Source organism: Lynx canadensis, chromosome D4, assembly GCF_007474595.2.
Source record: "Lynx canadensis isolate LIC74 chromosome D4, mLynCan4.pri.v2, whole genome shotgun sequence".
NCBI classification, from domain to species: domain Eukaryota; kingdom Metazoa; phylum Chordata; class Mammalia; order Carnivora; family Felidae; genus Lynx; species Lynx canadensis.
In genome coordinates, this window is record NC_044315.2 from 93,159,032 (window position 1) to 93,186,857 (window position 27,826).

General features: G+C 67.5%; 4 protein-coding genes across 6 annotated transcripts; all 4 read right to left on the reverse strand.

The window, feature by feature from the left end:
* Positions 1-109: 109 nt before the first annotated feature.
* Positions 110-5,564, reverse strand: ABCA2 (ATP binding cassette subfamily A member 2). Its single transcript, XM_030292876.1, has 5 exons — positions 5,446-5,564; positions 1,621-1,714; positions 1,348-1,350; positions 554-665; positions 110-476 (listed from the first exon to the last, which is right to left on the reverse strand). Exons 1-5 carry the CDS (start codon positions 5,509-5,511, stop codon positions 110-112), a joined length of 642 nt encoding a protein of 213 aa, XP_030148736.1. The 5' UTR covers positions 5,512-5,564.
* A 1,933-nt stretch (positions 5,565-7,497) lies between these two features.
* On the reverse strand, positions 7,498-9,351 carry FUT7 (fucosyltransferase 7). Its single transcript, XM_030293163.1, has 2 exons — positions 9,259-9,351; positions 7,498-9,160 (listed from the first exon to the last, which is right to left on the reverse strand). The coding sequence occupies exons 1-2, from the start codon at positions 9,262-9,264 to the stop codon at positions 8,144-8,146; spliced, it is 1,023 nt and encodes a 340-aa protein (XP_030149023.1). The 5' UTR covers positions 9,265-9,351; the 3' UTR covers positions 7,498-8,143.
* A 5,439-nt stretch (positions 9,352-14,790) lies between these two features.
* Positions 14,791-20,659, reverse strand: NPDC1 (neural proliferation, differentiation and control 1). 3 transcript variants are annotated; one of them, XM_032595534.1, is made up of 9 exons: positions 20,376-20,659; positions 17,563-17,709; positions 16,304-16,438; positions 16,037-16,210; positions 15,885-15,951; positions 15,724-15,808; positions 15,558-15,637; positions 15,255-15,351; positions 14,791-15,160 (listed from the first exon to the last, which is right to left on the reverse strand). In XM_032595534.1, the coding sequence occupies exons 1-9, from the start codon at positions 20,485-20,487 to the stop codon at positions 15,092-15,094; spliced, it is 966 nt and encodes a 321-aa protein (XP_032451425.1). In that variant the 5' UTR covers positions 20,488-20,659; the 3' UTR covers positions 14,791-15,091. The 3 variants fall into 3 exon arrangements, with proteins under 3 accessions (XP_032451425.1, XP_030149019.1, XP_030149022.1); XM_030293159.1 differs by lacking the exon at positions 20,376-20,659 and adding an exon at positions 19,544-20,254; XM_030293162.1 differs by lacking the exon at positions 20,376-20,659 and adding an exon at positions 17,978-19,635.
* Positions 20,660-22,635: 1,976 nt separating this feature from the next.
* On the reverse strand, positions 22,636-27,562 carry ENTPD2 (ectonucleoside triphosphate diphosphohydrolase 2). Its single transcript, XM_030293157.1, has 9 exons — positions 27,446-27,562; positions 26,053-26,170; positions 25,381-25,531; positions 25,039-25,198; positions 24,731-24,958; positions 24,016-24,270; positions 23,814-23,933; positions 22,910-23,044; positions 22,636-22,839 (listed from the first exon to the last, which is right to left on the reverse strand). The coding sequence occupies exons 1-9, from the start codon at positions 27,560-27,562 to the stop codon at positions 22,636-22,638; spliced, it is 1,488 nt and encodes a 495-aa protein (XP_030149017.1).
* Positions 27,563-27,826: the final 264 nt, after the last annotated feature.

Sequence of the window (27,826 nt, forward strand, 5' to 3'; positions counted from 1 at the left end):
CACTGGACAGGCAGAAGGATGGCGCTGAGGGCCAGCTGGGCCCAGGGTCTAGGCACCCAGAACAGATTCGGCGCCGAGCTCCCCGCGCCAGGCTCGGCCACTGTGGCGGTCAGCTCGGCCGGGACCACCCGAGCACGTCTGCCCCGGGAACTCGGAGTGACGGTTCAGACGGAGGCCCAGCCGCGAGCCCACGGTCAGAAGTGACCGAGCCGGGGTTTGAACCCAGCTGACACCAGAGCTCAGGTCTCAACAGCCTCCACCCCCGCCCCGCCGCACAGGCACGGCCCAGCCCGCCCAGGGCCCGGTGTGCACCTGCGGGTCTGGCCGGGAGGCTCTCCCAGGCGTCCGGGCCCGAGCGGAGGGTCTCCAGGTGCTGGCGCAGGGCCTCGAGCTCCGAGCCCAGGCTGGGCCGCGCCGGGTCGAACAGGTTGCCCTCCTCCACCACGCGGTTGAGGCGCTCCAGAAGCTGAGTGACCCTGCACCACCATCCGAGGTCACCCACTGGCCTCCGCAGGGGGGTGGGCTCCCGGAGGGCGGGGTGGGGGGCACTCACGTGGAGTTGGCGTACTGCAGGAAGCCAAACTCGTCCCGCTGGCCATCCGGGCACAGAGACTGCATGACGGGCAGGATGCCCGCGGAGGTGAGCGGCGCTGCCGTGTAGAAAGCTGGGGGGGGGTTGGCGGTCAGGGCAGGTGAGAGGACCCGAGGGGTGGAGACAGAGGGACAGGAGACGGGGAAGGAGTCAAGAAAGGGAAGGGAGATGAAGCCGAATAAAGAAATTTAGAGAAAGTCAGGGAGGAAAAGCAGCTTCAGGCAGCAGACAGGGGGCAGAGGGCCAAGAGCTCCGGTGCAAAGGACCCCAGCAGGTCAGAGGTCAAAGGGTATCTCGCCATCCCTGCCCCCAACTCCCAGGGTGTCCTTCTTCCCTTAGCCAGCCAAGGCCAAAGTGCCCTGACGCCTTCCCCAAGAGTTCAGGTGTGGCACGGGTGCCACAGCCCAGGGGAGCACGTGGGGCTCCCCCACCGGGAAGTGACCTCTGACCTCTCTGGCCAGCTGGTTAGCAGAGAGAACGCAGGAACCCACAGGGGTCTGCTGGGGGAGCAGCTAGGTGACCTGGCCCCGGGCCTGCAAAGCAGGGCCGGGCGACCCCACAGAGAGATGGAAACCCCCAGAAGGGAGCCACCGTGGCCCAGGCACACTCAGCACCCACCGCCCACCGTCCCCCAGTGCTCCAGCTGTCCCTGACAGCGGAGAGGGGTTTTTGCAGGACGCAGCCAGGCCCGGAAAGGCTGTTAATGCAAGCGGGGTTGGGGCACGCTTAGGCTGCACCAGGAAGGCCTCACTTACAGACTGCATGCAGGCCCAGGAGGAGGACAAGAGACCATGCGGGGGACGGGTAAAACAGAACAGAGGAGAACCGTGAGGGATGGCCGCCGCGGCCGGCCCGGGCCCCTAGCCCAGCCAGGAGGCACGGCCAGGGACCGCGCGGGGGAGCGTGGCAGCTGGGACACGTTTGTGGCCGCGTGCACACAGGACAGGCACGTGTGATGCGGTGAGGACCGCCTGCCCCACCCTGACCCCCCAGCTGTGCCCTGGGCACCCCTCCCCAAGGACACTCACCTTCCTTCACGGAGATGGTCGGTTTCTTCTGCCGAAGCCCCAGCAGGATGAAAAAGAGGACCAGAGGAATGAAGATCTCAAAGGCCAAGACCCACTGGAAAGGGCGGGTTGAGTAAGGTACCTGCCCGGCAGCCTGGCCTCCCACGCCACCTGCCGGGGGCTGGACGGGACAGGCCTGAGCCCCACCCCCCCCACCCCACCCCCGCTCCCCGGACAGATGTCTTCCGGGTAGGCAGAGCCAGCGTGGGCCCCACATATTCCCACAGAGGCCACAAAAGGTCAACGCAGGCGCTTCGGGGCCAACAGAGTCTGCAGCCCCACCCCCTTCCTTCAAGGGCCTTCTCGAAGGGCGCAACTGCGAGTGTTGTCTGGCCCAAGCCAACCAGGTCTCCCGCCCCCTAGCCCGGGTCCTGTTTGCCACACTGACTTGCCAGCTCGTGGTCTACTCTGACCCGTGCATCTGCCCAGCTCAGCCTCCCCTTCCCCAGGCTAGGATCTTGGAGGTGGTCGTGGGCCCCATCTCAGCTCCCTCAGTCCCCCAGGGTGAGTCCTCCCGGCTGTGACAGCCGTCATCACACCCCAAAGCCTGGACAGGAGGAGGCATGGCTCTAGCCCCGGGTCCTGAGCCTCCAGAGAAACCTGGTCAGAGGCCTGACAGCCCTGAGTCCCTGAGGCACAGGCACCTTCTTCCGCCCTGGCCCCTTCCCCTCCCCCCCCCCCAACGTGGTTCGCGGCAGTGGGGGGCGCTCAGCAGCCCTGCCTGCCCTCCCCAGCACCCCTGTTCAGTATTCCTGGGACTGCCCCGGCCACCCCCCCCCCCCACCCCGGGCGCCAAGGTGAGCCCTGATGGAACTGCTCTGTGTGGGAGACAAATGCCAGCAGCCCCAGGGACCCAGGCCTCCCGTGACCACCCCCACCTCTCCCGGCTCAGGGAGGGAAGGTGGAGAGACGGGACCTCAGGCCAGCTGCCCTGAGGGGTGCCCCCTGCTCAGCCCAAAGACACACCCCGACCTCCACCCCACTGGCTCTTCTCAGAGGCTCCAGGATTTCTTCCTCCTCGCCCCCTGCCCCCAAAGCAGCTTCAGAGCCCCCACCCCGGTGGCGTTCCGCCTGGCCCAGGGCCCGGGCTCCCGGTCCCCTGGGGTGGACCAGCTGCTCCTGTTTACCGCACTCTGACAATCGTGCTCTGTGGCCTGGAACACCCCACTGTGTGTCCGCACCCCACACTCGCCCCAGCCCGTGCCAGCCTCCACCCCCTCCCAGGGCTAGCTGGAGAGGCACCACGGGCAGCCACGGGGCTGGGGACGGGCACAGAGTGAGGGTGGCTGCACGCGAGTGGCGACGCAGGCGCGCGCGGGGTCGCGGCCGCGGTGCCAGCCCCACCCACACCCGCCCTGCCACCGGGCACCTCCACCACGTAACTGCAGCAACAGGCCGCGGCTACCTCCTCATTGCTATAGCAACAGCCGCGCAGGAGCTGCTGGGAGGAGGGAGGCCTGCTTGGCGGGCGGGCGGGCGGCCAGAGGGGCATCTGGTTACAGGCAGGCAGTGCAGGTTAGGCCCCACCTGGGAGCCCCACCTGGGCACCCCACCCGCGGCCGGCAAGGTGGTTAAACCCCAGTCCCTTGAGTCTAGCCCAGTGCCCCCGTGGTGTTGCCGGGGCCTGGGTGCCCACTCTGGGCCCGAGCCACCTCCTGCTGTGTCAAGGGGAGAACAGAGGAGACCTGAACGGAGCGGCCTGACCCTGACCCCAGGGGTGAGGCCACAGCCGTCCCTACAGCAGGGCAGACCCGTCCGAGCTAAGAGGGGATAGGCGACACTCGGATGGAGAAACCAAGGCACAGAGATGCGAAGAGTGAAAGAGCAGGGCACGGAGGGCCTTCGTCCCTTCCCTCCGAACCAAGCCCTCCCCCAGAGAAGCGCATAGAACGCAGAGCAGAACCTCTGTTGGCCAAGCCCGCAGGGCCAACTCCAAAGCCCAAGACCTCCCCAGGAAAGTGGGGGGCCAGGAGGAGCGGGCCAGGCACTTGGCCAGCCCCTGCCCCAGCCCCGCGGCGCGAGCCCAGCAAGGCCCTAGCCGCCCTGGAGGAGGAATTTCTGATTTGCTGTGGCCTCAGGCCGAGGACCTCGTGTGGCCCAACCAGTCCCTGGTGGTGCCGCTGGGCAGGGTACAGGAAGACTCTAGGGAAGGCCCAACCCAGCAGGCGGGGCCACTCCCGGGTATCTGGCAGAAGGCGGGTGCCCCGCAAGCTGCTGCTCCCTTCCCTGGGCCTTGAGGTCTCCAGTGGGCGCAGGGACCATCATTCTAGGCTCTGTTCCCAGCCCCTGGGGGCCCTTCCTGCTGAGAACCCTGGGGATAATGCTAATGCCCCCATCCCAGTCCCCCTTCCTCCCCTGAGCCCTGCCCTGGTGCCCCCAGCAACCCCAAATCTGAAGCAGGGGAAGGCGCACCAGAGGCTGCAGGCCTGACCCATGGGACCCGGTGCCAGCCAGCCCCAGGCACGTGGGCAGGGAGTGTACTCAACCCCGGCTCCCTGCCAGGCTCAGGTGCCCAGGGCACTCCTGCCAGCCGTGGTGATGATGGCCACCCCACCCTGCCTGCAGCCCTGGGCTTCCGATTATGCACTCCAGAGCCCTTCTCAAGGAGGCACCCATGCAGAGGCTCCTCAGCCCCACTGGGCTCAGAGCCAGGTGGGAGAGGAGCCTCTTGGGCCCCAGGTGGGCAAGGGGATGCCTCCTCCTCGGGCCCCCACTCTGGACCCCAGCCTGCTCTGGGCCTCACTGTGGAAAATCCCCAGGGCCCATTCAGAAACCGGAGCCGCCCAGGCCTCTCTGGTGCATGTGCTGCTGTCGGCTGGGCAGGACAACGGGAGATGGCCCTGCCCTTCCCGGGGCAAGAGCGGTGAGGGCCGGCGTGATGGTACCCATTCTGCCCCAGGCTGGCTCCTCACCAGGGCCTCTGCCCCTGACAGCTGCTGTGTCCTGTACCCTCAGGCCCCTGGCCGCCCCAGGCACGGGCGGACAGCTGGGGTGCTTGGAGGTCACATCTCCAAATAGCAGGATCCGGCTCCCAAAGGAAGCTGGGGCTGGGGACACCAGAAGGCGGATGGGCCTCAGGGAGGACTGCCCCAAAGGACAAAAGGGTGCAGGGCTGCAGGCTGGCCGATGCTGCCACAGCAAGGACATTCCCATTGGTGAGAAGGCAGGAGCACGGGCTAAGGGACTTTCGGGAAGGGTGAAGAGGAGGAGGAGGAGGAGGAGGAGGAGGAGGAGGAGGAGGAGGAAGAGGAGGGTGAAAGGGAGGAGAAGGGGGAGGAAGAGAGGTGTCTGCCCAAGGGCAGAGGGGTGGTGCAGGGAGGGAAGGGGCAGGGTCCCTGCAGGGACTCCAGGGGGGCTGGGCCCAGAGGCCAAGGAGCCTCTGGGCTGGACAGAGTCCCCCCATGCCTGTCCTCTGTCCCGGGAACCAGGGCCTCCCGCGACCCCAGGGTCCTGGGACCGCTCGCCCCCCTACTCGCGCAGCTAGACCCCAAGAGCGCGCCGCGCAGGGCGCCCATCCCGTGACTCAGCCGAGCACCGCGAATGTCAGCGGGCGCGGGCCGCGGGCTGGGCACGGCCGAGCCCCCTCCCCGGAGGCCGGAGGCCGGAGCCCGGAGCCGGCCAGGGCGGGCGGGGTCCGGCGGGAAGGGGTCTCGGGCCCGCCGCCCCCAGAGCCCGCCCGGGGTCTGCGCGCGCCCGGCCGCACGTGCGCGCGGAAAGCGCGCCGCCGGCCCCGGTGCGCGCGCCCTCTCGCTCGGGGCAGGCCGGGAGGCGCGCGGGGTCGCTCACCGGGCTCCGGCGCTTCAGCGTCACGTTCTTCCAGAGCAGCAGCTGCAGCTGGTGCAGGAAGCCCATGGCGGGGCCGCGCTCCGGCCGCCTTCGCGCCGCGGCCCGCTCCTCTGCGCGCCCCGCCGGCCCCGCCGCCCGCCGCCCGCCGCCCGCCGCCCGCCGCGCCGCTCGGCATCGCCCCGCGCGGGGCGGGGCCTCGGGCGTCCGGGACCGGCTCCGCGCTGGCTCCGCCCCCCGCCCGCACCGCCCCCGCTTAAAGGCGCCGCGCGGCGCTGCGCCCGCCGCCGCGATCCGCGCGGGTTCCTGGAGCTCTGCCCCGCCGCGGGCGGCCTCCTTGGTCGCCCCCGTCTCGCCAGGCGTTGAAGTGACGTGCCCCAGAGCCCCCGTCTAAACCGACTCATCCCGCCCCTCCGGGGCGCTTTTCTCCCGGGGGCATCGGGCCCGCGCACAGCAGCCCCCGTTGGGATCTTCGCGCTCCCGCAGAGGCGCCCCAAGGCGGTCACTGGCCCCCAGGGCGCCCTGAAGGGATGCTAGGGGAGGCTCGGCTCCCACCGTGTCACCACCTCCACCCGCCCGCGTTCAAGTGCTGCAGGCAGGGATTTCACCTGGACGTCAGAGCCAGGTCTCGGTCCCCAGGGTCACTGCCAGGCTGGAAGGGTGTGGCCGCCCGCACGTGGGGAGGGGAAAGCTTAGCACTGGCTGGAGGTCCCACCTGTGCAGGGCGGGCAACGTCTGCCTTCAGGTCGTCCGGAAGCAACGTTCTGGGCCCCACCAGGTGCTTCCCGACCCGCGCCTCTTAAGGCGGGGGGGCGGCTCTTGTGAGAAGCGCTGCAAGTGCGCTGTCCCACCGCTGGAAGAACTTCGTCCCTTGGTCCCTTGTGAAGGAGCCACTTGCTGACCAAGTGTCAGGATGGGCCTGGCTGGGCCGGGGGTGTGGTGCTGCAGCTCTCTGGCTCCCGGCAGGTGGGGTGGGCAGGGTGCTTGAGGAGACGGAGGCTGCCCCCACTGTAAGGGGCTCGTTTTCCTCTCTGTTTGGGAGAGCAGAGCGAGCCAGGCCTCCACACACGGAATTTGGAATGGAGTGATTTCCGCAGAGGGGGTTTAATGCCTGGTGGGGTGAGGCTGCCGCTTCCCATGGAGGCCAGCAGAGGCCAGCAGGGGGCAGGGAGCCTCTGTGGGTGGCTGGGGTGGCTCCTCCCCAGCCTCAGTCTCCCCACTCGCCAACGGGAGGCCCAGGCCGGGAGATGGCCAGTGTCTGTGGATCGCATAGAGGGCGCACCCTAAGCTGAATGGCAGGCTTTGGGGGGAACCACAGCTACCTGCCCCTTCCCAGCTCCTTCTTTACAGTGGGGTGGGTGGGTGGGGGGCACGGTCCCCCACCCACCCCACCGTACATCCTGAGGACGCTTCCTTTTCCCTGCCAGGTCAGGGCAGGAAGTCACTGGCAGGCCTTTCCCACAAGCCACTGCCAGGGGGAGGGCGGCTTCCTGCCTCCACATGCCATCCAACCCCACCTGGGGCAGGGGCCAATCCTGTCCCCGGCCCCAGGGGCTCAGCCTGTTGGAGGCCCCCGTCAGCACCACCAGCTTCTCCGCTCCTTCCCCCACACGCAGCCTGCCACGGGCGCTGCCCTGACCGCCCCACTGTCAGTACCCACCTCTGCCCTTGCGGCCACCAACCACCTGTCAGAGAGAACCCGGTATCACAGACCAAGCCCTGCCACACCCCAGACGCCTCTGCAGCCTGAAAATGAAATCCCAGGGTCTTTAAGACGGGGTGTCTCCGACCCCCGCCCCCGGAGCCAGGTTTCAGATTTCGGCACCCCCACCCTCCACCCGCCTCGGTCAGGGAAGGCTCTCCAATGCCATGCATCTGGCAGTGGCTAAGGGAAGCTGGGAGGCGCGGGCAGAGCAGCGTGGGGGAGGGTCTCTCAAGCACAGGGAGCTCAGAGGCCTTGAGGAGGAGCAGGCCCGATTCCTTCAGGACAAGGAGGCCTGTGTGGCAGGGGTGAAATGGTGGGGGGTGGGGGCAGAGAGACAAAGAGTCAGCACATGCCATTCTCGTTCTCCCTTTACTGGCAGCTGCCCTCCCTAGAGTGGGCCGCGGGTGGGAGAGGCCAGCGAACTGGTGTGCTTGTGTGGTGTCCCCGGGCCTGGCACGGGTCTGCACACCGGGGCTCCGGCACCGTGGAGGGCAAGGGTGATGTGCCCGCACGACCCGGGCCAGCGGTCCGTTACAGAGGAGGTCGGGGGGGCGCGGTCCCTCCCCCCACAGACTGCAGGAGGGCATGCCCCCCGGGCCCAGCGCCCTGCCTCTGGCCTTCTCCCCCTCCCCGCCGCCGTGTCTGGCACAGCCTCCATTCGCCCGGCATGTCACCAAGGCGGGGAGGGAGGTCCTCAGAGGTCGCGGGAGCCTGTGTCTGTGATCAACTAGCAACACGCACCCCCACTAACTCCCTGCTCTCAACCTTCACCGCCAAACGCTCGCCCCAGTGCTCACCAGCCTCCTCCAGACAGCCTGCCCAGATCGTCCCCCTCCTCCCACACCCCTGCTTTCCAGCCTCTGACCCCAGCCTCCACGTTACCCTCACGGCTGCGCATCAGGGCCGGATGCCCGGTGGTTTGATTTCAACATCCAGCCTTCCACCCACACCGCCAGCGCCCGGCCGCCCCCCTCTGCCTCCTCCTGCAGCCAGGGCTCAGGCCTGGAACCAGCCCTCGAGGTCCCGGTAGACCCGGTCTCGCGGCAGGCGGGGGTAGTGGGTGCAGACGGCACAGAAGCGCTCTCGCCAGTCCCCAAACAGCCGCACGCGGAGCCGGTCCCGCCAGGCAAAGTAGCGCCGATAGCGGCTCTCGTTCATGCCCACCAGGAACGAGGCCAGCTCTCGGACCGTGCCGAAGTCGTCCACGTGCACGAAGGCGTCGGCGGGCGCGAAGGCCTCGTAGGTGGCCCTCGGGGGCCCCAGCACCACGGGGACGGTGCCGGCGGCCAGAGCGTTGCGCCAGAACTTCTCGGTGATGTAGTCTCGGTGCTGCGAGTTCTCGAAAGCCAGGTAGAAGAGGTACGGGGCCACGGTGGGCAGTAGGCAGCTGGCACAGAGCGGCCGCCCGCTGGCGCGGCCGAACACGTCCACCCGCAGGTGGGGCGCCAGCTGCCGGTACAGCCGCACGCGCCGCTGCCGCTCCTGGAGGTTGCTGACCACCCAGGCTGCCGTCCCGCTCTTGGCCGGCAGCGGCGGGGCGGGCCCCGCGTGAGGCTCCAGCCGGCCGTAGGGCACGAAGATGTCCGAGTCCCGCCGGTAGCTGAGCACCCAATTGAAGACGCCGCCCAGGCGCCCGAGGCCGCGGGTGTGGCTGGGCGACTCCATGGAGGCCCACACCCAGGGCTGCCCCGGCGGCCGCTCGGCCAGGGGCAGGCGGGCCCGCCGGCTCTGCAGCTCACGGTGGTGAAACACCACGACGTCCGCGCTGGCCAGCAGGCTGCGGTTGGTGCTCAGGCGGCAGCGGGGCACCCCGTAACGGACGCAGGTGTCGCTGGACAGCTCCGGGGGCTGGTCGGCGAAGGGCCAGTGCCAGACGAGGACGGTGAGCGCGGGCGGCGCCGCGGGGACCCTCGCGGGGGCCCACCCGAGCTGCCACAGGAACCACAGGGTGGAGAGCAGGGCGGCTCCGGCCAGCACCCCCAGATGCCCGACGCCTCTGAGTGGGGCCGCATCCTACAGGGGACACGCGGGGGGGAGAGCGGCTGTCTTCCCGGGGCGCCCCGCGGGCCCCTTCCTCCCGGCCCAGGTCTCCCGGGGGACCACGCACTCACCAGCATGGCTCATCCACAGCGCCCGGTTGCAGCCACCCGAGGATCTCAAATCACAGCAGCCGCTAGGCAGAGGCGCCCTGAAATCACAGCTGCGCCCCCGCGCCCGGCCCCACCTGGAAGCGATCTCCTTTCATCTGCCCAAGATGACAGAAACCAGGGTATCTTCCTGCTCCCGCTCCGCCCCGGCCCCCGCCCTGGGGGTGACCTTTGGCAACAGCCACCATCCTGGTTCACCCGCCTGCCCGCCCGCTGGCTTTCTCCTCCGAGCCTCTGGCTGTGGGGGAGGGGGGTAGGTGGTTCCAGGAGGGGCGCCATCCAGAGCCCACACCAGGCCCCGCTCCCCTGCCGAAGGGGCCTGGGGCCAGCAGGGGAGGGGCCGTCCTGGGCCGATGGGGGGGGGCCCCTTCCCAGAAGAGCGCCCCGCTGGCAAGGACCCAGTCACTGCCCACCACCCAGGCCCGGAAAGCAGGGCGCACTTCCCTGGGAGGCCCCTCCTGCGGTAGCATCACCCACTTCCCCTGCCCAACGCCTGCCCGCTCTGCCACTCCCAGACCCCCACAAAGACCTGCTGTGCTCAGCGCCCTGCCAGGAGCCTGAGCCTGAGCCTTCGGCCACAGCTTCTCACGGCGCTGCCCCGCCCCTCCTCACCCCTGCCGCCTCTAGCACGCCTGCGTCGCCACAGAACCCAGGTTCCCAGGGAGGGGGACTGCCCCGGGGTCCCGGGAGCGTCCACACCAGGCCACAGCACGTGCCTAGGAAGGGCAGGCGCCAGCCTGGGCCTGGCCCCAGGGTGGGCTGCAGGGCCACGTGCCTTCTTTCCTCACCCAAGGACACATGTCCACGGAAGTCCCAGGGTCCCGGCCAGCCTGGAGTATGGGCAGGGGCCTGCCCTTGGGGGCTCCAGGCCTCTTCCTCCGGGCCCCACAGCCCAGGGTGGGGGTGGGGACAGGGAGGGGGCTTTCCAGGGTGGAAAGGGAAGGAGTCGCTGTGTCCCTGACGCTGGCAGGTAGGGGGCCGGCGCCTGCTCCAGGAAAAGGAAGGCAGAAGTCCAGAGGCCTTCTCCACCCCCACCGCTGCCCTCCGGCCAGCTCTGGGGGCCCAGGCCTGGAGGTCAAGTTCCTTCCCCTTCTTCTCCAGTTCCTCTGAGCGGGAGACACGGCAAACCAGCAAGGTCGGCCTCCCCTGAGCTCCGGCCCCCTCCCCACGCTCAGCTCAGCCAGCGCCCATCTGCCTCCTTCACCCTGGCTGGACCCTCACGTGGTCCCCGACGTGCCAGGGCAAGGACTGGCCCTCGTGCTCAGCTTCTGGAGGCCTCAGGCCGGTCCCGCTCTCGAATCTGCGGGATGGCTGTTGTGGAAGGAAGGGCAAACAGGAACTATTGGCTGGGTCTGCTGCCCCACCCCATTCTGGGGACCTTGCAGAGCCCGCCGTCCCCATCCTTTTTCACTTTGTGGCACCTGAAGCTGCTGGCCTCTCCCAGCCCCCGCGCCCCCAGTGAGGACCAGACTGCCGTCAGGGTGGAGCCGGGAGCTGGCGTGAGATCCACGGAGGAGACAGAGGCCGGTGCAGGAGAGGGGGCATCCGTGGGGCTCCCCTGCCGCTGCACAACCTCCGAGCTGCAGTGGGGCTTTGCGCAACGTGGAAGGAGGGGAGGGAGGCTATGGGGTCTGGCGGCAACCATCTGGCAGCCTGTGGTGTGGGTGCCGCAGCCAGGCCTGACTTCCTGCCGGTGGTCACCAGGGCCTGCCCGGAGCCCCCGCCCCCCGACGTTTAGGGGGATGCCCCGGGTGGCGCTGAGCCTTTGGCCCCACCCTGGCATCTCTTCACTGACGGGGGTACCACAGAGCAGCCACACCCCGGCCTCAGCCCGCCTCTCCTTGCGGCAGGCACCCAGCAGGTGGGCAGGGGGACAGGGGGACAGGTGGGCAGGGGGACAGGTGGGCAGGGGCCGATCCCACGGCAGCCAGCTAGGACCTGGCTTCTGGCTGCTGGCACCCGTGCCCTTCCTGTTTGCGCAGCCAGGCTGGCCAAGGCGCTCACCACAGGCCTCACCCACACCCAGGGCCCGCTGCCTTTCTGGGTGGATTGAAAGGACCCTCCCTGCCCTCCGCCGCAGGTCCACTGCTCCCCAGTCACACACCTGCCAGCTGGGGTTGGCGGCCCCCTGTCATGAAAACCTGCTGGCTGGGAAATGGGGCCCTGAGGTTTGGCCTAGAAACAGGTCAGAATGAGACGCTCTCAGGGGAAAGTCAAGAAGGTGAGAAAGCGTGAGTCAAAGGGAAAGCGGGGGCCTCATCCTGCCGCCTCACCCCAGGCCCTGTGACTCTCTGGGACGCAGGCGGGCACCCAACTCCATCTCTGCAGCCCGTGAGCATCTTGGGAGCAGGAGCGTACGGTGGCTCCCCCGGCTGAGCCCTCGGGGCTGCTTCGGGGCCGGCCTCCTTGTGGGCACCCACTGAAGGAACCACAGATGGGGGTGGGGGGCCCTGCCCCAGACGGAGGGCGGGCCACTGGCCACCTCCCCCTTGCAGACAGCGGCCAGGCAGCAGCACCTAGGGCGGTGGAGGGCTGGACCAGCGTTAGCTCCAGCCTGGGGGGCTGCCTCAGGGAAGGGGGGCCACAGCCTAGCTGCCTGCCGGCCAAGGGTTATCCTGAGCAGGGCAGAGTCCATGCCTGTGCCCAGAAGGCCCCCTGGTGGCCGTGCTCCAAAGCCACCTGGTCCCGCAGGGGAGGGAGCAAGGGCAGCACACACTTCATCGTCAAAGGCAAGATGATGCTGGGGGTTCAGGGAAGCCTTTGGAAGGCGGGTGCAGAGAGTGGCAGGTAGCCAAGGAGCCCCCAGGCTGGGGGTGCAGCACGAGGGCTGTGCCGGGAGCCAGTTGCCGCGGGAGACAACTCTGATCTCGAGCTGCAGAGGCCACGTGGACCAGCCACAGGGCACACAGGTCCAGGCCAGCAGCACAGCGCCTCCTCTCCTACCCCTTCCCTTCCCGCCCAGGCCGGGAGCACGTTCACTTCCTCATCCAAGACCAGCGCCAGATGCCCATGCACTGAGTTTGCCTCGTCTCTTTCTGTTCCGCACGAAACCCGGGGTGGGGGTCCAGCTGGGGGACTGGGATTCGGAACCAGCCCAGCCAGCCACCCACGGGGACAGGGGAGTGTGTCTGAACTGCAGGAGGAAGGCGTCACCTCCTGGGGTCTGCACATAGCAAGTGCCCACTTTGTAGGGTCTTGGCTAAGGGACCACCCCACGTCCTGTGCCAAATGTGATCTTACACTCTTGCAGGGTAAGGGTCTGGCAGAGGTGGGGGTATCTCCCAACAGATGGGTGTCACCTCGGAGTCTCTGCTGGGCTGTGAGAATGTCACCTTTCGTCACCTATGCTCAAGGAGAATGTCAAGCTGGGGAAGGTCGGTAAAGAGCTAAAGCAGGACGGCTCTGCACAGGGTCGGGCCAGAGGGCAGAGATGGGATCAGCCTCTTGTGCCAAGAAGGTTGTTCGTGGTCAGGGGCCCTGGGACGGCAACAGGAGCAGTGGCGGGGATACGAGGCTACAGGTGGTATGGAGGAAGGTAATGGGCCCCTCGCCCAGGATTGGGGTCTCCAAAGTCCCTGTGGAGACAGAGCTTTCCTGGGCCCTGAGCCCCCACCCCAGGGCAGCCCACTGTATCCCGGGCCTGTGGGGCAAAAGGGTGGCTGGAGTCTAGGCAAAAGCAGGGACTGGCCCTGCCTGAGGTCGCCTGAGGCCAATGGAAGGCCTGAACCAGGAAGGGAGCTGCTGAGCGGCTTCGGGCCTATGCCAAGGGAGACCCAACTGCCTGGAGGACCCCAGCCCCTGCCCTTGCTTCCCTGGCCCAGACATACCGGTTCCTGTCTCACTGCAGCTGCCCAGGAAGAAGGACCCTCCTGTCTGAGGCCCTGGGGAGCAGGCAGCAAGGACGCTGGGGACGGAAGCTAGCAAAGCCCTGGTGGCCACTCCTGCCCGGGTCAGGCCACAGGAAGCGGGAAAGGCAAGGGTCCTGACACCGGGCCTGACCCCAGAGCTCAAGAGGAAGCTCCTGGCCCTCAGTATGTAGGAGCCAGCCAGCAATGCAGACCGCCTGGGCCTTCCTGAGAGAGGCTGGGACCCTCCACACCTCTCCCTCCGTGGCTATCTCCCCTGAAGGCACAGAGTAAGCAACAGTGGACATGCGGTCGTCACCCTGCCCTCACCCACACAGGTTCCCAGCTCCCTGCACCTGCCTCCTTCCATCTCCCACACCAGTGCACAGAAGGAAAACTGAGGCTCCCAGCTGCGGGCCAGCCCAAGGCCACGGCCCAGGAGCCAGGGTGGGGAGAAAGGACTTCCCAGCCTTGTGGGCACTAGCCCCAGAGACAGACATTTTTAGGACAGGCCGTGTGCTCCAAGCAGGGGCAACCTCATTTCCCCCAGCCCAGCCCACCGGTCTGTCCTCAGGAACCCGGCTGTCTCCCTCTCTCAGGGTCGCCCCTGAAGTTCAGAATTCTCAGGGTGCCTGGGTGGCTCAACTTGACTTTGACTCAGGTCAGGACCTCACGGTTCGTGAGTTGGGCCCCACGTTTGGCTCTGAGCTGACGGCACGGAGCCTGCTGGGGATTCTCTCTCTCCCTCTCTGCCCTTCCTCCGCTCGCTCGCTCTCTCTCTCTCTCTCTCTCTCTCTCTCAAAATACACGAGTAAACATTAAAAAAGAAATTCAGATTCCTCTCTTGAACCCAACCCTCTCCCCCCGCCCCCCGGCCTCAGTGGGGCAGACGGGTCCAATCCCTGCACCCCGTCTGCGTCTGCAGTAGGCCCTCCTCTTCCCTGAATCCCCTCCACACCTCTGATGACACAGTGCGGTCCCCCTCACCCCCGCTCTGAACCTCCACCTGAAGGTCACTCTTCCCCTCCACCGGCATCCTTGCTCCCGGGTGGGTGGCTGGTGTGGGCCAAGACCCAGTTCCTGACACTCGGGGCCCCGGCCACCTCTCCCCCCCTCACCTGCTCCACCCTGGTCTGCGTGCAGCCCGCAGCCCTCAGGTCCCTCTGCCTGCCGTGCCCACGTGCTGCAGGGGCCCAGGTGTCTCTGTGGTCCCTGTAACAAACCCACACTCAGCGCCTGCTTCTTCCCCGCCTTCTGGCCCAGGTGGGCAACAGCAGAATGGCATTCGGGTGCCCACTGCCAGGTGTGCGTGGGCGCCCACTTCCCCCGCTCCCCTGCCCTTTTTAGCATACACGGAACGGGCTCTTTTAGGGGGTGGTACCAACTCCAGACCCGCCTGGCCCCACATTTCACCCCTCCCTCCCCGACTTGAGAGAGAAGTTGCGGTAGGGGTGAGGCCCACAGGGGAAACTGGACAAGGGTGGTCCTCCGTGTTGGTGGAAAAATAAAGCCTCTCTTCCCCAGCAGGGGGCAGAGATGCCCCTCCCCCACCCTCGGAGCGTGGGAGGAGCCCCAGGTCCCCACTGCACCCCCATCCTCCGCAGCCCCAGATGGTGGGACGGAGGCCGGTCTCCAGCACACACCAAGGTGGTGGGTTTGAAATGTATTTTAATGGTTTTGTCTCCAGGGTGCCTCATCCGCGCCTGGTCTTTAGGGGGTTCGCCCCATCCCCTCATTTGCGGTTCCCACTCCAGAGGGCAGGTACAAGGGGAACGTGGTCCCTGGCAGGCCGGGGCTGAGTCTGCTCAATGAGGGGTTCCCGCCCTGGTGCCCTGGCCCAGCCACAAGCACGCCCACCTTCAACACGGTCTCTGTAGGGGGAAACTCCAAGCCCTGCCCCTCCCCACCCGTGGGCCGTGCGGGCCGGGAGCCGGTGGGCGGCAGCCTTCGGGTCACTGCGGCAGGGGCACGGCCAGCGACGACTGATCGAACAGCGGGTTCCGGACCTCCATTTCTCCGGTCTGTGAAGGCCAGTGTCAGGCTCGGGGTGCACGGGGGAGCGGCCCAGGAGGCAGTAAGTACCCCCCCCCACACACCCCCGGCCCCAGCACTTACGGGGGCCAGGCCGGGGCATTCGTACACCGTGAAGTCGCCGTCTTCGTTCTCCTCATCGGACGACAACGACTCCAGTTCCTTGGGCGGCTCTTTATGCCTGGGTGGGGGGCGGGACGGCTCGGTCCTCCCACACCCTCCAGCGCCGGTGGCCCGGGCTGCAAGGGGGGGCCTCGGAGCGTCTGGCCCCAGAGCCCAAGGGCAGGGGCGGCGGGCTGGGGGGTTGGGGGGGGCGGGGGGAGGAGGGTGGCCGGGCCGGGTAGGTTGGCCGGTATGGGGACGGGCGGACCGGGTGGGGCCTCTCACCGCTCCAGGCACCGCATCTGCTGCCTCTGGTGCTGGTAGTGGTACATCTCCGCGCTGTGCGCTAGCCTCTGGTCGCCCGGCTGTGCAGGGGGAGGGCAGGGAGGTCAGGCCGCGGCGGGGAGGGGCCGGGCCGGGGCGGGTGGGGCGGCGGGGCGGGGCCACGCACCGAGATCCCGGGCGTCGCGGGGGAGCCCGGCGCCTGCGGGGCCGCGTAGTCGGCCTTCTGAGTCAGGCGGAGGTCTCGCTGCAGCCTGCGGGGAGTGGAGCCTGAGACCCGCGGGGTCGCCGCTCGCGGTCCCCAGTCCGCCCGGCCCGCCCCGCGCTCACCTGCACCAGCAGAGAGCGGCCACGGCGAGAGCAGCCGCGCCGGCTACCGAGCACGCCACGACGAGCACTGCGGGGAGGGGGCGCGGTGAGGACGGCCTTCTGGGCGGGACCCCGCGTCCGGCCCACGGAGACCTACAGACCCGCAGACCTACCGAGGGCGAGGCCGTCACCGTGCCCGCCCCGGGGCTCCAAGGGAGACATGTGCACCGGCCCAGATGACACAGGGGAGCCCAAGGATGTGTGGACCGTGGGTGCAGGGGCTCCCCGAGTGGAGGGGAGGCCCAGGTTGGGGTCCTGGCGACGCTCTGAGAGCCCCAGGGTGGCTGCTGCAGAGAGAAGGCAGGGTCAGGTTAGAGCACAGGACCAGCCTGGGGGGTCAAAAGTGGTGGGGAGACGCAGGGGGACCGGCTGGGGCTCACCGGGCTCCAGGTGCTGCTGTCCGCCTTCAAGCTGGGGCTGGGCCGTGAGCCTGGAGTGCCGGGGTTCCTGCCGGGCCAGCTCCTGGGCCAGGAAGTCAATCTCGTCTTCCAGTCTCGGCCTGGGCAGGTTCTCCCCTGGGGGGGTGGGGGGTGGGTGGGGGGAGGGGCCATCAGATGGAGAGGCTCCTAGCCCATCCCTGGCAACGCCAGCTGCGGGCGGCCCTCCAGAGAAGGTGAGGCCGGTCCGGGAAGCAGACTCCAGGCCTAGGCCTCCTTCTCCCTCCAGGCTCCTCCCAGGAGCCGATGGTGGCCAGAGGACCAGGTACCAGCTTGCCAGCCCCGGCCATCCTGAGTTGCCATGGTGACAGCCGAAGGCAGTCCACAGGAGCGGCAGCTTTCCCAGGAAAGTGGGGGTGGGGGCAAGGGAGCAGAGGAGTTAGGGGACCGTGCAGAGGCTAGGAGGAGAAGGGCAGGGTGCTCCTCGCCCTACCTGTTACCCATGCATCACTCCACCCCTTCTCTACCAAGACAGGCAGTGGCTCCTCAAGAAGAGGGGAGAGGCCCCATTCTGTCCCCCACACCCCAACCAGGTCATCAGTAGGAACTGAGGGCAGCTCTCTGAGTTCTGAGTAGGGCTGGTGTCTCGGCTCCTCCTCCCCGTCCCTGCCGTGGGCTCCACAGCTCAGACAGAGGCTCCAGGCCGACACTCTGCACAGCATCAAAAGAGCAGGACGCCTGCCACCTTCTAGAAGCAAGCCTGTACATCTCATTCCCCTGCCTCCCCTACAGCCAGGAAGGTCCTCCTGCCCCACCAGACTTCAGCTCCCCCGGCATCCCTCTGTAATCCCCTTCAACCTGAAGTCACTCAGCACCTGGCTGGCTGTCCAGACATCCTGGGCTCAGACCGGTCGGTAAGCCACATGGATTGCACAGGGTGAGTGAGCCACGGAGAAAGAGGTCACCCTGGGCGAGGAGCCGGGGCAGCCCAGGGGATAGGACTTGGGGAGCTCTAACCCCCTTCTCTCCTGGAGTCACCCCAGCATTTCACACCACACACCCTTTGTCCCGGTAGGGGCTAACTGCCCCAGGCCTCGGCACACTGCCAGGCTCTGGGCTGGTGCTATCTGGAAAGATCACCAGGCTACTCGGAGACAGAAGAATCTCCGGCACCTGACAAAGCTCGAGGGACCTAGGAGCCGAGGTTGAGTGGCGAATGTGTCCGGACAGGGGAGGGGGGAGGACATCTTTCTCTCCCATACCCACAGGCCGGCGCATCCTGGGTACACAGAGCCCTTCCTGATCTTCCTGGAAGGGCTGAAGGCAGGGCCCACAGACGTGCGCGCCAGGGGGGCACCGTGCCCGCCTCTTCAGGGCACAGTCCAGGCTCCCAGGACAGACAGCGCCATCTAGGAAGGAAGCAGAGCCGGGTCACCGCCCTGCTTGGCTCAGCCCCTGCACAGAGACAGTACCGCCCTGGCCACGCCTCCCCCACTGAGCTGACCCATTGGCCTGGCTCCGGCCATTGTTCTGGGCAGGCCCTTCCTCCCAACAGCAAGAAATCAGGACCAGGAAGACAAGCAGTCCCAACATTTTACTGGAACTTCCCTGCCCCACCCACTCCCCAGGGTCCACTTGGGAGGCCTGAGCCAGCCCCGTAAGGAAGCCCTCCCTCACCGGCTGCACAGCAACAGTGCTCCTGGCCAGGGCCGTGCGGCCCTCCGGGTCCTGCCTGCAGTTGCAATGTGCCCGGAACAAGCCCTGGACCTTCCATCCAGACTGGGAGCCCCGGAAGGTGGGGCCCAGGCCCGTCTCTGACAGGGACAGCGTAGGATGCCGGCCGCCCACCTCTCCCACCACGTCAGGACTGTCCTGCAAGTCCCAGCATGCCATCCCCCAGCCCCAGAGCAGAGCCGGAAGACAGCCCAGAACAAGGGAAGACAGCCCTTCCTCCAGCGTCTGACCTCTGGCCTGTCACCAGAGCACAGAGAAGCTGCTGGGTTGGGGAGCTCTAGAACACGGTCAGCAAATCTGACTTGCTTGAAATATGGAAGCCAGGCCAGGGTCACTCTTGCAGCCACGCTGCCAGGGACCGGGGAGTCCTGTATGCGCAGCTAGTAGGCCTCCATGCCCGTTTCCCTTCTCAGATGCAGGAGAGTTGCCTCGAAACGTGGGAATCTCCCAAGGCCTGGGACGCTGGCCCCAGGTATGAGCAGCAGAGCCAGAGGACCCCGGAAGATACCCAGCGGGCCCATCAATTCTGGTTGGGGAGGCTGGGATGGGGCATCTCTGGAGGACTAGGACTACTCCTCTCTACCTAGCCCCCCCCCCCCCCCACGCACACATATACTGCAGGAGGACGATTAGAGCCCAAGGTATGTGAGGGATCAGGGACTCCCCGGCCCTGTCCTTCTCCAGACCTTGGCTGGCCTGACTTGGTTTCCTTGGTAACCTGATACTCCCAGCCTCCTGTCTGTAGGCAGGAAGTCCCAGCAGTCCTTGCGGCAAGCAGGCAGACTCCCATCCCGGGGACCCCATCCTGCACTACCTCCGGTCAGCAGGCACCGGTATCAGAAAGCCGGCCTGGGGCGTGGGCTAGTTAAACGTTAAGCCTGTGTCAGCCCATCAGTCTGGACCCCACCCACCAGCTGGGTGCCCAGGAAGCCAGACAGTCCCTGCTCCTGGTGCTGAGAACCCAGAGTGCACTAGGCCAGGGGTAGAGGCCCAAAGCGCAAAGCTGGTGCCAGGGTCTGGGTTGCAGAGGCCTCCCTCCACTCCCAGTCCTCCAGCCTAGAAAGACATGGCTGCTGCCTCGCTAATCCTGGGAAAGTCCCCCCCCGCCCCCCCCGCCTCGGGTGCAGGACGAGGCCCCAGGGACAGTCCCCAGTCCTGCCTCGGGCGCAGGATGAGGCCCCAGGAACGGCGGCAGCTGGAGACTGGCTGGCACCACATCCCACATCTGTGAGAGCATAAGGCTGATCAGCAGCTGGGACAGCAACTGCCCACCCCAGGGGCTCAGCACAGAGGCTGCATTTCCTCGGGAGACCCCACCCTTCGTGCTCTAGTGTCAGCTTCTCAGCGGGCAGCCTTCACGATCCCTGGCCAGCCGTGCCCCAGCCGCCTGTCCAGGGGTGCTATGCCCAAGGGGCCTCTGGAGGCCTCCCACAGAACCACACGGCCCAGGTTGGCACCCCAGCTGTACCACCTACCAGTCACTTAACTTCTTTGTACCTGTTTTCTCACCTGTAAAATGGGCTAAGAATAGCACCTCTCCTGTGCTGCTGCCAGGAGAAGTGAATGAATGTGTGAGCACAGTCTCCCAGTTCAGCCCTGGAGTGGGGGTGCATTTTGGATCCTGGGTTCCCGCAGACCTTCGGACCTGGAGCCTCACTGCCCGTCTCCCAGGACGCTGGGCTCCTCGGGCTCTGCGGAGCATACCTTGGGGGATGCCCTTCAGCCCCTAGCGCATAAGGGGGCCCTCCAGGGCAGGAGGTGAGGGAGGAAGCTCCAGACTGGTAGCCCTCCTGCCCCACTGAGGCCAGAACAAGCCCCTAAGCCTGGGACAACTCAGACTCCCCCACCGGAGCAAGGTAAGGTTCGTCCCCACTGCCACCCGACGCACGGGGACAGGCAGTCCCCAGGACGGACACCAGCAGCAAGGCCGGCAGGCACCCGGAGCCAGGCCCGGACACGCGGAGGCCGAGAAGCGCACACACACAGACGCGCACAGGACAGACTCCCAGCGGCGGGCCCACCCGGAGAGAACCCTCCTCAGACACAGGCGCGCGCGCGCACACACACACACACACACACACACACACAGAACAAGCCCACGGATCCAGAGACAAAGGCCAGACGCGCGTGAACTTCGGGTTCGCCGCCAGGAACCCAGGAGAAGGGCCATCCGGGGGAGCCCTTCGGCGGCCCCTAGGGCGCCGCGCCCTCCGGGCCCAGCCTGTTTACCCATCCCGGGCGAGGCGGGGCCTGCGGCCGGGCGAGGGCGGCGGCGTCGCGCAGCCGAGCGCTCCCCGGCCCCCGGGCGCCCCCGCGGCCTGCGCTGGACGCGCTGGCTCACCCGGGCGGCCGGCGGAGGCACCGCGCAGGGCCGCGCCGAGGACGAGGCCGGAGAGCAGCAGCCGCAACAGCCGCAGGTGTCGCGGGGAGGGCGGAGGGACCGGCGTCGCCATCCTTCAGCGCCGCCGCCGGGGCAGCATGGCACCGCGCGGCCCGGGGCTCGGCGCGGGCTGCGGGCGCCGCGTCCGGGAGGCGGAGGAGCCGGAGCAGGAGGAGGGAGCGGAGGCGGAGACGGAGGAGGAAAGGAGGCGGAAAAGAGGCGGCGGCGGCGGCGCTGACGCTGCGGCAAAGGATCCGGGATCCAGGCGCGGCGGCGGGAGGCGCTCGGGGAGTGCGCCTGCGCGCTCCACCTGCGGGGGCGGGCCGGCGCCTCCAGGTTGCGCCCCCTCCCCCTTCCTCTAGTTCCGATTCCACCTCCTCGCTCGGGGCCTCGGGGCGCCCCGACTTCTGTGGCCTCTGCAGCCGGGGGCCTTCTCTGTCCTCCACAAACCCGGCTAGGCCTGGGGTGGGCTTCCGCGGGACACACTTCCCTCGGGTCCCCTCTCTGTCGTCAATTCCCACCCAACCTCCGCCCCGCTGGAGCGGGGCACCTGCCTTGGGCTGGAGGCGCGAGCCCCAGGAACACAGGGACACTAGGCGCACACGGGTGGACAGGTGCGTCCGCACCTGGGCCCTCAGGGACACACGGACAGCAGCAGACCCTCGCAGAACCAGGCGGGTGCTGGTGACCGCTCGGGGGAATGGGGCGGCTGCTCTTAGTGAGGCCGCCAGGGGGCAAGAGCGACCTGGAGCGGCTGGGAGCTGTCCACGGTCCCTAGGTGACAGCCTTTAGCTCCCTGAGGTCTCAAGGCAGCACGCACCTATGGATGCACACCCTTACAGCGCACCGGTTGCCTCCAGAGAGCACAGCCACCCCTGCCACCTGGAAACCTCCCTCCGGCTCACCTTGCCGAGAGAACAGGGGTGAGCCTCCACACCCGATGCGTCTTCTCAGCCCTTTGTGTCACAATCCCAAAGGTAGGGCTGGCTGCCCTCGGGCTCGTGAAATGGCTCAAAACCCCAGAGCAAGCGCTGCCCTCAAGCGCTGCAATGACCAGACAGAAATGGTGTCGGCACTCACTTTCTAGAAAGGTTGGGGGCAGGGAGACACAGGCAAGACCATGCCTTCCCATGCTGGGGAAAAATTAAAAAATTAAATTAACAAACAGTGCAACAGTGCTTGGGGGAGGAGGTTGCAGGAGCGGCAGGTGGGGGCACCTGGTGCTTCTTGGGGGTGCGGAAGACCACACCCAGGCAGGAAGGGAGCCGCGTCCCAGTGTGGTGGCCCCTGGGCTTTACAGCCCAGCCTCTTCACGGGATTCGTCTCTCTGAGCAATGGGCCCCGCGGCCCTCCTGGCCCTGATCACAACAGCCCCCAACACCGCTTCCTGCCGAGGGTCTGTCCACCGCCCCCCTCACTCTTCCAGCACTGACTGTAGCCAGACAGCTGCCTTGCCCACTATTTGCACCACCTCCATGCTCCCCGCCCTCACCCCCACCCCCAGGCCAATTCCAGGCCAGGGCCCAGCTCCAATCTTGCTTGGGTCACTGATGCAGATCTGGAGGTGCCGCAGGGGCACTGCTGGCCGGAGAAGACTCAGGGGACACGGGGTCTGTGTTGGCTCGGCCACCCCACAGCTACTCCAGGCCACACACTGGGAGCAGGGGACCAGGGGACCAGGGTTCCCTCACCGCTCCGGTCCGGCCCCAGAGAAGAAGGAAGGAGAAGGAGCCCGGGGCCACCCTGGGGACCAGCAGCAGGCCTTCCTGGCCAACATAGCTGTGGGGAGGGAGGGAGGGCAGGCAGCAGCAAGGAGGCCCCACCCTAGGAACATTCCGCTGCTCTAGGAAGAAGCTTTTATTACAAAATTGTCACAAGGAAGCGCTGCGTTCCCAGCCTGTGGGCTCTGACCGCCCCGATGCAGACCCAGACTCCCGAGGGCGGGGTGGGGGTCCCTAGACACCCAGTCCTGAAGTCACCGGCCCAGGGCTCCGGGGGAGGGGGGGGATCTGAATCCCTCACTCCCAGGAAGTGGGGGGGGGCGCGGGGAGGAGCAGGAGACCTTGGAGGCTGGAGAAGGCTGCAGCAGGCAGGCAGGGGCCGGAGGTGGCTCCCTTCGCCCGCCCCGGTCCCCCGTGGGCCCGGCCCCCCGTCTCGGCCGGAGCAGCGTTGGGGGCGGAGGCGTCACGGGTGGGACGGGGAGCCGGGACCCGGCCCGCCGCTAGATGGCGCTCGACGCCCCGGCCGAGCGCGCCAGGCGCAGCAGCAGGACCGCGGCGGCCAGAAGCATGGCGGCGAAGAGCAGGAGAAGCGCGACCCAGGACCTGAAGTCTGTGCCCTTGCGCAGCTCCGGCGGCTCGGCGGGGATCAGGTTGGTCAGGTTGAGCATGTAGCCGAGCGCCCAGCCGACCGCGGTGTCCCCGGCCTGCGGGCGAGGGGCATTCAGCCTCCGCGCGGCCCGGGGGTCCCCCACCCCCACCCCCGCCAGCTCCTACCTTGCTCTGGAAGGTCACCCCTCCGAAGGCGCGCTCGTCGAAGCCGTAGCCGCGGCTCAGCAGCTGCTGCACGAACATGGCCCCCGCGCAGTAGTCGGGCAGGCGGGCCCGCTGCCCTGGAGCCTTAGCCTGCAGCTGGGACGCGCGGGGGAGACTGTCGGGCCGGCCGCCACCTGGAGGTCCCGGCCCACGAGGAGCGGTGGCCGGCGGCGTGCCGCACCCCTCCCCCCAACACACACCCACGGGCAGTGAGGGGCCAGAGGGGCCCCCCCCCCCCGCCCAGGGCAGGACTGTGCCCTCCAGGAAGGACAGTGTGACTTGTGGATGGATGGCAGTGGACACCCCTGCCTTGGAGGTGGGCCCCCGGGGGCACAGCAGGGATGACCACCCAGGGCGCAGCAGGCTGGCAGCGACCTTAGCCCGTGGTCAGGGCAACAGGAGAAGCTCCAGGCCCTCCGCATGGGCCTTGGGCTGGCCTTTTGTCCCCCGCTTCCCCGCCCCCCCCCCCCAAGTCTGCCCGCGACTAGACCCAGAGAAGACAGGACGGGGCCTCGGTCACCACCAGAGCCCACAGACACTGTGTTTCTCCCGGGGTCTGGCAGACACCTGACACTCCGCCTGAGCAAGCGCTTCCTTTACTTGGTAACAGCGCCTAACCGGGGGCAGACCCCAGGAGCCTGGGTGTTGTCTTCAAAGTCTGGCTTCCCCACCCCTAAACTCCGCCGGTCCTTCCCGCTGCAACCAGTCCCCACCCCATCTCCCTCTGTGCGCCCTGCTGCCACGGGGCCTTTGCTATTCGCTCTGTCCTCCAGATCTCGGTTCTAGGGTCGGGCCTCAGGGAGGCATGATGCCAGCTGACCGGGGCCTCCTGTGCAACCCCGGGGAAGGCGGGAATAGGCCTCACCTGACTCCACGTCTGGTTGCAGACGGCGACTACGGCTGTCTCCAGCTGCTGCAGGGTTGCCACGGGAAGCCCCATCACAGACCTTAGGAAGTCCACGGTGTAGAAGAAAGCAGAGAAGGCCTGCAAGGGGGGTACGGTCTCCCCATGAGCAGGCCCCACACGCCACAGGGCACCCGCCCCCACTCCCACCCCCTGGACTCACCATGAAGTTCCCAGCCACTGGGGGCTGGAAGATGCCATTAAAGGAACATCGGGAGAAGCGGCAGGAGGAGAAATTGAAGAGTCCTAAGATGAGGCCACGGCAGAGGGCAGGGTCGCTGCTCCCTGCCAGGCTGACCCGGGTGCTGCTGTTGAAGGTCTGGGGCCGCCGGGCCGCGGTACACGGAGACTCATACACGTCCTGAAGCAGCACTTGGGTAGAATAGCCCCTCGGCCAGCAAGGGTGGAAGCCGTGGGTCTAGGGGAATGTAGGGCTGTGATAGGCATCACTCTTCCTCCAGAGTCTGCCCGCTACCCCTTGCCCAGGGCCTTTGGAAAGCCTCCCCAGAGGGCCTGCCTGTTGACTCTCTCGTAAGTCCCGCTTGGGCAACATCGCTTTCTGCACTCAGGAGCAATCTATGGCTTCCCTTTATATGCTGGACAAAATCCAGGCCTTTGGAGACCTGGCCCTGGCCCCCCTTTCCCCCAGTCAGGCACTCGCCAGACCCCCCCCCACCACCACCACCACTTGGCTTTTCCCCAGGAAGGATCCCTCCGCATCTATCCTGCCAGCTGATTACAACCCAGCTTTGGTTCCTGTTGCCGGAGGAGCCCTCCTCGGTCCAGGCTCTGCTCTGAACCCTCAGCTCCCATCTCTTCTCACCCCCCTCCCTCCAGGAGGGCACAGCGGTGCAGGCGGGCCAGGGGTGGTGGGGCACCTGGAGTGCACCAGCCAGCAGCCTCCGGAGGACCTGGTCACGGCCATAGCAGAGGAAGCTGTGGGTGTAGACGCAGTAGTGCTGGCCATAGAGCCGCAGCCGGACCTCATTGGCTGGATCCTCGGCTGGGCTGGCCGTCTCGAAGGTGATCTGTGTGGAGGCGCCCCCCAGGTCCATGGCCCCCAGCGTCCCCTTCCTTGGCCGGAACCACCGGCCCACCCAGCCATACTGTGGGGAGCGGAGGGTGGGGGTCAGCTGGTGGGTGGGTGCCACGCCCCCTGGCTCGCTGGGCTGACCATCGGGCCCACCTTGATGAAGTTCTCCAGCAGGTAGTTGGCCGTCACCCAACCGAACACCCCCTCGTCCTGGCCCGAGAGGATGTGGGCACCACGGAAATCGAAGGGGTACCGGGTCAGCGTCCGGGTCACAGCCGCGAGCACATTGGCCGAGGCCTCGGGACTGGTCAGGCTGTAACACAGGGAGGACTCTGAGGGCCATCCTCGCCAGGGAGCCAAGATCCTGCTGCTGGGGTGCACCGTGTGTGGCCGGTCGGCCGCGTGGGTCCCCGCTCAGGGCCGCTGCTGAGGGTGTGTGGGGCCCACCCTATGCTGAGGGTCTGTGGAGACCAGGAAGGTCAAGGGCACACTCACTTGAGCAGGCGCATGCCTGCTGTGGCTCCCAGGTAGAGGGGCGTGTGCACATGGCTCTCCTTGGGCACCTCCTGAAGCGCCTGGTCCAGGCATTCAACGAGACTCTGGCCAGCCCTGGAAGGGTCGTCTGCGTAGCTGGAGATGCCCCCTCCTGGAGGGGGACAGGGAGATGGGCCCAAGCCTGACAGCCAGCCCCTGGAAGAGCCACGGGCCAGGAGGGCTGGGGACCTTGGGCTCCCAAGCCCGGTGGCAGCTTGGACACACCTTCCCAGTTTAAGCCCTCAGAGACAAAAGGGCCTACCTGCCTTTGGGCCACCCAGAGTCTCTGAGGCTGCTGCCCGCCCATGGGTGTGGGCCCAGGTGCCAGGATAAAGCACTAGGCATTGTCAATCTGGCCTAGCCTCCCAAGGGGCCTGCCTGGGTGTGCCAGTCTTGGGCCAGGCAAAGCCCAAACCTCCCAGTCACTGCCTGAGGCTTACTTTCTAGAATGAACTGCCTGCAGCCTCTCCCAGGCCCAGGGTCCCAGCCTCTTTGGGAGGCTCCTGCAGCTCCTTCCTGGAGCAGGCCCCAGTGGCATCGAGCCAAGGCGCCTGACTTCAGAGGCTAAGGCCAGAGAGGGCGCCTGAGGTCCTACAGTGAGTGGAGTGGGAGTCCAGGCGCAGGGGGCCTTACCGCGTACATTACAGGAGCTGTGCTGGCCCACGATGCCCGTGTCATTCTCCTTGTCTGCAGGCCACTTGTAGATGAACATGGACGTGTGCGAAGAGCCCGCGTCCAGGACAATGCCGTACTGGGAATGGGGGTGAGGGTGGGGACCTGAGGCCACGCCCCTTGGCTCCCCGGGTCTCCCCCCACCCCCACCCTGTGGCAAGGTTGGAACCTCCAGAATGAAGGAAGTACTGGGGTTCAGGCGGCAGGGACGACCACAGAGACACGGCTTGGTAGGGGAGAGAATGGGGGCAGGGGTAGACAGCCAGGAGCCTTTTCTCCTCTGACTGCAGGAACTTTCCTGGCAAGGGCAAGCTGAAGGGTCGTGTCAGTGTCGGAAAAGTCCCGGGACCACCCTCGGAAACGCCCTAGGGACGTGAGGTCCCCAGGTTGCAGTAGAGAAACCCAGTTGCAGGAACACCTGCACCCACGCTTTCTCCACGTCTGTGTCCCTACCTCTCTGACCTCAGCCCAGCCTCAGGATGTGGGAGCATGCCTGAAGGCACCCCCTCCCGGAGCCTCGAGGCCAGCACCTCTGAGCTGGGTCCTGCAGAGCTGAGAGGGGCCACGTGGGCCTTCCTTGCAGTTCCAAGGGCCAGGCTCCCAGCACTGAGAGCCCCACTGGAGCCCGTGCCCTCTTGAGCAGGGGAAAGGGGCCTCTCCAGGCCTATTCCCCAACCCGGGAACAGCAGCATCAGCGGGCTAACCACCGCCCAGCCTCAGCAGCCCCCGAGCTGTGGCCCTTGGCTACAGAGCGCCCACTCCTGCGACCTCCCATCCTGGGCTGCTGGGGCCTGGAGCACCCACATGCCCCCAGCAAAGCTCTCTTCCTACCAGTCCAATAAAGGGTCAAGGCAGCCGGCAGGACTGCAGGAGCCTGGCGGGAGCAGATCTGGCCTAGCCCGCCCCAACGCCTCTAGGACCAGCAGGACCTGTCCTCCCACCGGGCGCCCCTCAAGGGCAGACCCCGCACTGTCAGGGCCACCGGGTGGGTGGGGAGGGGTCCCTAGGCTCTGACACCCGCCGCACCCCATCTGACTGAACCCCGAGGGTATGTATCCCTGGGGCGCAGCACAGGGCTGGGGGCGGCGGATCCAGCCGCAGCCTGGGGCGTCCTGGGGCTGCATCTGGGGAGCGGAGAGACAGCTTCTCGGCCGCGTCCCTGACAGGCTACGCGACGGGCACCGCGAGCGGGGAGTTCCCGGGACTCCACCCCCCGCCCGGCCAGGAGCGCAGCGCAGCGCGGGTGGGGGGGGTCCCCGGCTGCCGCGGGAGCGCAGCCTGGCCCTGCTCGGGTCCAAGCCTCCCAGCCGGGGCCCGCAACTCCGCGGACCGCGCCGGATGCCCGAGCGTGCACCTTGAGGGCGGGCAGCTCCCAGACGTCTCGAGTGGGGACGCACAGCAGTAGGAGCCCGGCGAGGCCCGCCGCGGCCAGCAGCAACGGCGGCAGCAGCGACAGCACCTTCCCAGCCATGGGCGGGGGCGCGGGCGCACCAGGCGTTGTCGAAGGGGCGGCAGGGAGCTGGAGGCCGGGGGCCCGGGGCCCGGGGGTAGGCGCCCAGGGCGGGGCGCGGACAGAGGCCACGGCTGGCCACGCCCACTGGCGGACCAGGACCGCCCACTGGCGGACCAGGACCGCCCACTGACTGGCCGCCCCGCCCACTGCCCGCCCGCCCCGCGAGCGCAGGTGGGAGAAGTGTCGGCTGAATCACCCGCGCCGCCCCTCCCAGCGCCCCCG